At 46.5% G+C, this 10042-nt stretch overlaps 1 protein-coding gene across 1 annotated transcript in view; it reads left to right on the top strand.

The window, feature by feature from the left end:
• The first annotated feature begins 1482 nt into the window (after positions 1-1482).
• The window catches only part of LOC125941756 (uncharacterized), a 33930-nt gene continuing 25370 nt past the window's right edge, over positions 1483-10042 (top strand). Inside the window, exons 1-2 of the mRNA XM_049659589.1 lie at positions 1483-2618; positions 4345-4458. Coding sequence (XP_049515546.1) covers positions 2541-2618; positions 4345-4458 — 192 coding nt within the window. The 5' untranslated portion in view covers positions 1483-2540. The remainder of the gene's footprint in view (positions 2619-4344; positions 4459-10042) is intronic.

Here is a 10042-nt window from a genome sequence, read left to right as displayed (position 1 = left end):
TCGTTGCCATGCCCGACTAAAAGACGCTATAAAAATGCCCCCACGGTGCAAAAAAACACACGGAAGCGAAAGTAGAAAAATAATTCCTCTTTTAGGTGCTGGATGGCATTAGCTGTCCGAAACCAATCCGAGCGTGGTAAAATTTCAAGTTGAAACCAACAATAAGTATAGACGTGGACAGGAAAGTGTTAAACCATAAAAAAGCTAAACATTTCAACAGAATTACTCGGCTGTTTGGGATTATTAAGAATTTAGAAGTGTCTCCAACCAAAAAGTTTATTTGTTAAAGCTGATGTTTCAGAGCCAAGTTGGCTCCTTCCTTAGGGTTAACGACGGATGGTGGAGCTTTTTAAGGTCCTTTATAAATAAAAGGGAAGTGGATACACTGGGGATCGCAACCTTTCCTGTCGTGCAAATGCACAGTGCTGATACTCAAGGACGAGCTGAAGGTTATCGAAAAAGCTGAGAAACAGCACGGATTGTCCGGGAATCTTTGTTGGAAGACAATTTGAGCGAAGTCCATAATGACCGAGCTAAATAATTTCCATATACCACATTGACAGAGGGAACAGAAGCAGCATTCTCTGGCAGCACTTTGGCTCGGCATGTGGCCGTTCTTGCAGCTCTGCCACACCTTTGCTGTCGGCCATTTGCTTTGGCACGTCTTGCCAAAGTATGACTATCTCCTAAAACCAAGAATTCCACTTGAGCGCGTATCGAAAGCAAAGACTGAACCGATTAGCCACCTTGGAAGGTACGCAGATCGTATCGGATACACTAATTGTTCGTGCCCGCAGTTCAGAGCTTTCTCCCTACACACGAGCACCCAAGCAAGACATTGTTGGTTTCCTGATTTCGCGTGGTTTGTGGTATGAGACGGGACAAGTGAAGAGGCATTACCTCAGGCCCACACCTTGGATGAGGCCACAGATGCAGCATCAATGTCATTCAGAGATTTGTCTGTGCAGGTCGTAAGTGATCCTCCTTACGGACATGCTCAAAGAAAAGCTCTTGCTGTGTGGCTTAAGGAAAGTCTACAAGAAACTGACTTGTCTTTTCTTTTAAAGTGTGTAGGTAAGAAAAGAATGCATGCTGGTGGGAGCGGATTCCTCCAATAAAGTGCGATTGGCAGCTGCACTGCAGTATTATTTTCTCATTTACCTTTCTGGCAATTTTGATTTCCAAGTCCTGCAGAGTCTGTAATATAAATTGAAGCTACTCGCAGCTCTGTCGCACAAAACTGCTTCATCATCATCATCTTATTTTTATGTCCACTGCAGGACGAAGGCCGTTCCCTGCGATCTCCAGTTATCCTGTCTTGTGCTAACTGATTCCAATTTCTACCTGCAAATTTCCTAATTTCATCACCCCGCCTGGTTTTCTGCCGTCCTCGACTGCGCTTCCCTTCTCTTGGTACCCATTCTGTAACTCTAATGGTCCACCGGTTATCCGTCCTACGCATAACATGGCCTGCCTCTGTAATAGCCTTTGTTGGGCTTTCATCTTGTCTGTAAGATTTGTGCTTCATGGAAAGGACCTTTGAAAGCTGCACCCATCCATCATTGAACACTGAGGAAGGAGCCAAGTTGCCTTCGATACGTCGGGTCTAACACTTTTTTGGTTGGAGACGCTCCTAAATTGTTGAATAAATCGTAAAAGTACTCGCTGCATCTTAATTTCTGCAAAATTGACTTTTTTTGTTATTGAAATTTGTTTTCTCAGACTGCCCGATTATTTGGACACTTTTACAGCCTCTTCTATTTAAAAGAGAAATGACCGGCGACTGCACTTTGCATCAAAGGTAGAATTTTATTGCAGTGAAATTTCAATATAGTGAAATAAAGTGCGCATTTATTTTTTGTTATTTTGAGGTTAACTGTACTGCCAAATGAAGCAGTGGTGTGTCAGCATTTTTTTTTTCCGGATCTTGTTAAATTCTATCAATTTTGTCGATTCTGTCAGGGTTGAATTAAAGAAAGTTGACTGTATTACTTCACTGTACATATTACAACTTGTCATACTGTTTTTTTTTTTTTTCATTGCATTCAGCATGGTTCAAAGGAGGAATGCACAGCCTTTTTTTTTTGTAATACCCCCCTTGATGGTGACTAAGTTGGAGGGAACTGTGTGCCTGTGAGTTTGCTTTGTACAAATGGAGGACAAAAGAGAGAGGCGAGTTTCCCACTGACGAATGGATATATTAAACGTAGGAAAAAATGGTCAGAACACATTGTGTTTCAAATTAATGGTTTCGTTCGCTTACATGGGCAGGAAAGCATTGTTTATGCAGCAATGTCTTTAGACCAGGCCACATTAAAGACCGAGTGTTTCGGAAGTGTGTCACATGGTGCAACATTTGATTCACGTCCACACCTCACCTTGGCTTCCAGATCATCCCCAGGGGCATAGCAAAGGTTCACGAGCAGGGATTTGAGGCTGAACCCGTTGGGAATGGAAGCATTTCTGAGATGTCTCGTTGTTAACGCTGCCTTGCATTGCAGTGCCCATAGTGGCCTTGTGTAACAATGAGGTTGTGAACAATGCAGGAAATCCAGCAGATGTCGAGCAGCCTCAGCTCGGGCCATCTGCAGCACCACATGGACGTCATCTTGGCTAAGGTAGGATCGTTGGTGGCACACCACAGTGCAGCCTCATAAAGTGGCATGTACAGATTGATGCAATAAATATTGAAAGAAATTGAGGATTCTGATTTATCCTACTTGCTCCAAATTTTGGAGCCCTCAGTTGTTCTCATGATGAAAATGAGCGCAACAAAGAGGCAAAGCCAAGCACTTTCTTCCTGTGTGCGCTGTCTTTTTGTTTCGCCCATTTTCAGCAATGCAATACTAAGAACCCCAACAATCTAATCTTCCTCAGTTGTGATTATGTGACAGTGCCATGATTACATTCATGGAGACATTTGTGAGAAACTGGATGCATTCATCGTGATGACCAAGTCCTCGCACAATCTAGCTCAGGTTCCTAAAAAAAAAATTAAAGTGCTCTGTTATCATCTAGGACATGAGTCTACATTTTTATATTTTTTCCTAATATGTACCATCTCGTGCGCCTGCGGGTGCTGTCAAATTGATGGAAGGACGCATCTGTGACAGTACTTGCGCGGACGTTGACTTCATGCTTGACACATGGTGACATTGAGGTCATAAACAAAAAAAAAGTGGAGTCATGCAACAAAACATTCCTCACTATGTCCAAACTGATAGTAGCAGCTGTGGTTTTCTGCCCTGTTGGCAAGAGACCTGTACTTTTCTGGAGGATGATGAGAGTCCTTTGAGGCACTGACTTCTGCAGTACGAACGCTGAAACCTGTGTGCATTGTAAAGAGTGTGCCACAAGGTTGGCAGTCGTGCTGGTTGTCCATAGTTTTTGCACTGACAGACACACAAAGCACTGCTACCAATACAGCAGCAGGGTGGGTGGCCTGTGTGGGTGGGCTGTGGATCCAGGGTGGCCAGTGGATCAAGTGCTCCTTTTCGGTGTTGTTTTGCAGTCCTGTGTGTACAACACTGTGCTTAACATTTTAAGCGCAAAGCACTTTAGGGGCCCCGGCTGTCGGCATCGTTGTCTGTCGCGCGTGATCTGTCGGTGATCACGCTCAAAACCAAGTGCTCGAAACAGGGTCAAAACAAGTGCAGAATTGATCAAAGCTGGTTCAAAATAAACTAACACGATTCACAATAATTTAAAAGACAGGAATAATCAAGTGTTAAGTGCATTAATTAGCAGAATCTCGTTAAAATCTGTTCCAAAATGCCAGACTGGTACCAGCGCAGCGCAAGAGAGGGTGCCACCACCCCACAAGTGCTCCTCCCTCTAGCGCTACTCCAGCACCGGTGCATCACTGCTTTGTGCTTCCCCAGGTTTCACGTTAGTGGAGCTGCATTAGCGCTGGATTTGAGCAGAATTGGAGCTGGATTGGAACTGCATTTCAGCTACATTTTTTTCTCACTGATAACAGCAGTTCATTTGTTGAGCCCTTGCGTTTCATCTGACCTTACTAGGTTCAAGGAAAGAGTGATCGACACCCACTCTTCTGTTAGCCTGCACCAGAAGGTGGGGAAAAAAGGGCACCTTGGCCAGTGTGCCCACCATGACCAAGTGTTCCAAGCAGTAAGAGGAGCACGAAAGGGCCACATCTGCACTGTGAGATAAGGCGGTATGACCTGGTATAGGAGCATGACCGGAACTAGTCAGATCACCAAGTACATCAGATTGCACTATTGTCTCAAAGATAACATCTTTTGTTCACCTACTGGTGGTGTTATCGTTCCCGAGTCAGCCTTTACCTCCAGCGTGTGTACCAGTTTATTGCTGTCTGTGCAGCTCCCCGAGGGTAGCAAGGTCGGTGGCCATTCCAGGCAGCGAATCAACGCCGAGGTGGACATTCTGTCGGGCTCGGCTGTCACGGAGCGCACCCTTGTTCGGCTGCACCAGCAGGTACTTGCTTGTGCGCCTCTCAGTTGTGTTGACTGTTTCTCTGTTCTTGAAAATAAACACCACTGTATTTTGTGCACTTCTGAGGCACACATAGTTTAGAGAAGCTGAATGATCTGCATGTCGGTAAACACAAGCAAAATTTGTGTATGCGAAATTGTAGTGTACCCTCGAGTGATGAAATGCACTTGTATACAGGTTGTCCCAGCGTACGTGGGCCAAACTATCGAACTCCTTCCTTACCACTAGAATTGGCTGAATTTCAGTGCTGTTATGTTTAATTCAAACCTGGCCGTCCCAACGGGGAAGTTGGCACTAGCATTGCTGAGGCGTGCACCACTGTTTTCGGGTTCCTGGAGGGCTAGACAATGTTGACGTTTGGCCTCAAGATCGCGCTCCCCCAACTCGGGGTCGGCAGCTCTTCGCTGACGTTTCGCCTGGGCTTTGGAAGCCCTCACGCTAGAATCGGCACATCCACAACGAGCCCTTTCCCGAGCGCGTTCGTTCTGGATGCCTCCCCATTACGACGACAGAAGAGAAATTCTATGTTGGATTGATTAGCGGCAACGCTGCCAGCTGCGAAAGCAGACGACGACGACTAACGCGGGAGCAGTGGCACGAGCGCGTGCCGAGGGATGCCAACGAGCCAGCTGCGGAAGAAAATGACAATGCTCGAGCCAATGCTGATCATGATAATTTTGTGCGTACATGGACGCCACCGAAATCTGTTGAAAAAAATAAAGAAAAACAGACTACGGAGACAGGAGGATGGGTTTCCATACTCCAAACTCTTATTTCTTTGGTTGTCCTTAATTTGCCAATTAAGCAGGAATGCGCAAATAGTGAATTTGAATAATGAAAACCAAGTGGGAATCAAAATGAATATTTTTTTAAATACAAATACTATTGGTTTTGCAAAAACGCCATTTCTTTCACCAACTTTAGGTACGAAAAAAAAGAAAGTTTATTGCACAACAAACAACGTACACCCGTGAGCAAAAGTGTGCAAAAATTTCTTTGTAATTAACATGCGTAAACTGAAATTGACGAGTACACTGAAAGTTTGCAATCCCAATTTTGGACTGCAGTCCTCAATTTCAAGTTGCACTCACAGGCAGTTGAAAAAATTGGCTTTATCGCGCAATCCCTGGTCCATATACTTTTGCTCACGGGTGTACAAGAAAATTATGCTTTGTGGTCAACAAAATGTTCTGGTATGGCACTTTTGCCTGACATAACTGCAGTTATGTCAGGCATAGGCAGTCATGTCGCTGGTTTAAGGTTATCACGAAGGGAGGAAGCATATCTCTCTGACATGTTTGGGGAGTCACACTTCCTTCAGACACACTAGTGTCAGCAGGCATCTTTTGCAAGGCGAGGCAACAGCATGCTTACGCCACCACTCGCACATATTGGCCCAAAATTTCATCTTTAAACCTGTGGCAGTGCAAGTTGCTGCCACAAGCAAGTGAAATTGTTGCTGAGCTTATTTCCACGGTGCTGACAGGGAAGGACACAAGCTTTTGTGGTTGAGCTCACATCTGGCTTCCTTCGGGTTTACATTTTCCTTGCTTCTTCTAAAACCACGCTTTTAATCCAGTTTGCCATTGAAGCATCCTGGTGGTACTCGGCTACTTTAGAACGAGGATTTAAATACATTGCCAAGCTTGCTACACTAAAACGTTGCCAAACTTGAGCTGATAATGTCGGGTAGTCATCAGCACCACCAGGGTGGCCCCGGGACAGTGTAGTGTGACCTGGGCTGGGTCTAAAAGTTGCACTTCTGTACAAGTCGCCCACCCCACTTCTCACAAATGTTAAAGAAAAATTTGGGTATATAAGTGTATCTGATGCACCTATTTTAACTCGGTTGGCACGAATAAATGCGATTACGCTCGCTTGTATCAAACCAGGGCACTAAATTTTTGTAAACAATTTTTACAAGCTGCAAATTCTAGCATGAAAAAACTTGAACCAATTCCTCTAGGTGCAGAAAACCAACATTTATTTCACTTCGCTCGAAGCCATCGAAGGCCTTGTCCTTTGACGTAGTCGGAAAGTTCAGCCACTTCAGCTCACTGGGCCTCTGAATAACTTTTATGAGATGCGGTAGGCTGGCATTGCCTCTGCAGCGTGGTGGGCTCTGGTCGAGTCACCACACACCACTGATGGTTGACGCTTAACAAGTGGACCCTCTTTGTTTTTATTTATTGCACCAGTTTTCTGCGTTATAACTACTACTTTAAGGAAAACTAATAGCAAACTAGTATGCGTGATCTCCGATCATGTTACGGATGGCCAAGCTGGGCGAGCCCTAGGAGCTCACACTTGCGAAAAAAAAAAAAAAAATCATATTGGTAGCGTCAATGTCCATAGTTTTATGCATATTGTCACATAGTGACAATGAAGTGGCAAACCTGTGAATCGTGAAACTAACTAGTAGTTGGTAATGTAGCCACTTTTAAGTTTTCTAATAACCAACTTTTCATTGAGTGAACCCACAAAAGCAAGGGACACTCGAAGCACAACAGTAGCGCAGTCGGCGATTGTCAAAAATTTGATCTGCGGGTCAAGCGCAGGGGCGGAACAGCTGCGCCATTTGCACCATTGTGCGCCAAACTTGTTTACCTGCACCATCCTGTGCTGAACCGCTTCTGTTGCACCAAACTCGTTTATCAGATACGACCACCATCATGCCCTGTGCCCAAAAACTTGACTGAAACATGGTGTTTTCGGTTTCATCAAGGTGGTTATGGTTTCGGTTTCATCAAGGCTGTGAGCGGCTGTGGAAGTTGGCTCCTCAAGCACTACACACCTTCTTTTTGGATTTCTTAGTGTCACATTTGCACGGTGTTGTTTGCCGGTGCGGGCCGCTGCGCCACAACCAGTGGGAAATGACCAAAAGTAAGTAAAATGTCTTTGTGTTTCATCGCAAACACATAGAAAAATTGGCTGAGGTTTAACTCTTGTTAACCTAGTTGTTACGAGTGAAAGGTCTGTTTGGCTTGGTTTTGAAAAGATTATGCACACAGTGTTTCATTAATGCAAGCTTCCGTGCTTGATAAGTGTCTCTATAACGTGCCAATGTGGCCTTCCTTTGCTCCGGTGTTTCAGCAGCCAACTTTGCCTTCGCTTGAGATTTTCCAGTCTGCCGTCTACCGATATCTCGTTGAGTAGCACTGACAATTGGGCGAGTTGGTACAGATGCATGGCTTCAGAACGGCACAAGGAAGACGAAAAGACGAAAGATCACACGAACACGGCGCTTGTGTTCGTGGGATCTTTCGTCTTTTCGTCTTCCTTGTTGCGCCGTTCTGAAGCCATGCTACCGATATCTACTGGATGATTGGATTCAGCCTGTCGCTTGCGCTGAAGGGCACGCACAGACGGCCCAACCTACGCATAACGAGACTGAGCGACCGAGCCATTGAGAAAGAAATTACCGAGCGCCGGCGAAGCAGCCGTAGTGGCGACGCTTCGAGCGAGACCTGTTATCTGATCCTCTTCGACTCTGCGCTTGATGGACGGACGGACGGAGCTTTATTGGCAGTGGGCTGGCACAGCGGCCTGTACGGAGGTTAGGGAGGGATAGGAAGGGGTCAAATCATGTCGGGCTCACGATGTTGGCCTAGCGTGCAAAATTCCAGAGGGTATGCAGGATACGGTTGACGTTGGTGTGCGGCGGTGGCACTTCCAACTGACGTAGTGAATGTTAAGGTTCTGAGATGTTTTCTTTATTACCGGGGTGTCTTGTGCGACGGCTCCGAGAGCTGCTCGAAGTAATTGCCGGACATCATTTCGTGGCAACGGTATGAGTGTTGTCTATTGTTGTTTTCTAAAATGCATGGAGAAACAATAATATTGAAGTTGTACTGTGAATTGCTTGTCATTTTATATCTTCTGCCAAATATTGCAAAATTTCTTGAATCTCGGAGTGGTGCACAGGGTGTCTACCAACCGGGAAAACCGGGAAAACAGGGAATTCTCAGGGATTTTGAATATTCTGGAAAAACTCAGGGAAAACTCAGGGAATTTGTGCCTCTATCAGGGAAAATTACTGTAGGGATGGGCGAATATAGGGTATTGTCGAATATTTCATTGAATAATTCTATGTTCGTTATTCGCTCCGATTCGAATTCATGGATTCAACATTTTCGAATTATTCAGCGGTCCCGAATAGGCAGCCAAAAGCCACGGACGGTCGCTGCACATCTCGGAGGCTATGTTCACGTCATGGCTGCCATACATCTACCATAAATCTCGAAGGCTACATGTTTTTGCATTAAAGAGCCTGAAATGTGCGACGCAGAAGAGCAGAAACGGCGCTAGCGCACAACCGAAACGAAGCGGCGGAGTCCGCATAGCCATAGTCAGCAGCGGAAATCGTACGTGAATGACAGCAACGACGGAACGCTTCGTTTACCGCCGCGCATAACAACGCGTTGGCCACGGGATTTCATAGTCGCCACCCATCATCGCGTCGATAGCTGCCGCGGTTTCTTTCGCAGCGGATTCGTTTAGTTTCGTTTTGACTCAATACGCACGTCGGCCGCGTGCCTAAAGAGCTGCGTAGTGGCCATCCATGATCGCATAAATAGCGACCGCGATTTCGTCTGAAGTTGTTGCAGTGAACGGTAGTTTCGTTCTGACTCGGTGCGTGCGTCGGCCGGGTACGGTCACACTAGCGGCAAGTTGCCGCGCGTCAGCGCCTTGCCGCGAAGTCCACCGTGGCAATCGCGTCTCGCCGCGCGGCAGCTCGATATGATCTCGCGCGCTCTCGGAACGCGGAATCACCGTGAGCGAAAAGGGTGCGATCGGACAGCGTCCAGAAATCCCTCTATAGAACCGCGAGAGACGACAATCGTCGATTGATAACCCGGCGCGGAGCGGCGGAGGTCCGGTTGCCATTGGCTCCGTGACGTTACCCTCGTCGCTCTCGGCACCCTCGGCAAGCCGTAAAACCCCCGATTCCTGCCGCTTTTGCCGCGCGCGTCATGATGCGTTGCCGCTCGCGGCATGACGCGGGCGTTTTTGCCTCTATCGTGGCCATACCCTTAAGCACCGCAAAGTCGAGGTTCATAATCGTGTCGATAGCGGCCGCGGTTGCGACAAGCAGTTGTTTCGGTTTGACTCGGGGCAAAGCTGTCGAGGATGAAGCGCACCGGCTACATCACGATGCACGTGCGATCCGTTGGCGTTGAGCTTACTGGCGAAAAAATTATCGGGATGTGCGCGTGGTAGTGCAAAGCGTGTTGGAAATGATGGCGCGCGCCGCAGCCGTGCTGCGAAGGAAGTCGCGAGGCCTCGATCGCCGCTGCGAGAGCCAATCAGTCACGAGATGACGAGAATTGTAGCTTCCGCACTGCTTTTGTGCTAAATAGCGAAAGGATTTGCTCATACATTATACTAATAAAATCGTGCTGACGTAGTAAGCATTTGCTTATTGCTTTCTGCATACCCTGATAATTCGGACATTTTTTTTTTCAATCCCGTGAAATTCGAATTAACTAGGTTTTACTGTAATATGTGATATATACTGTTCAAACTATTCGATTCGAAATTATTTGACCAAATCACTACTCGCTTC

The sequence above is a fragment of the Dermacentor silvarum genome, unplaced genomic scaffold (genome assembly GCF_013339745.2).
Source record: "Dermacentor silvarum isolate Dsil-2018 unplaced genomic scaffold, BIME_Dsil_1.4 Seq219, whole genome shotgun sequence".
Classification (NCBI taxonomy): domain Eukaryota; kingdom Metazoa; phylum Arthropoda; class Arachnida; order Ixodida; family Ixodidae; genus Dermacentor; species Dermacentor silvarum.
This window is presented reverse-complemented; position numbering and strand designations above follow the sequence as displayed.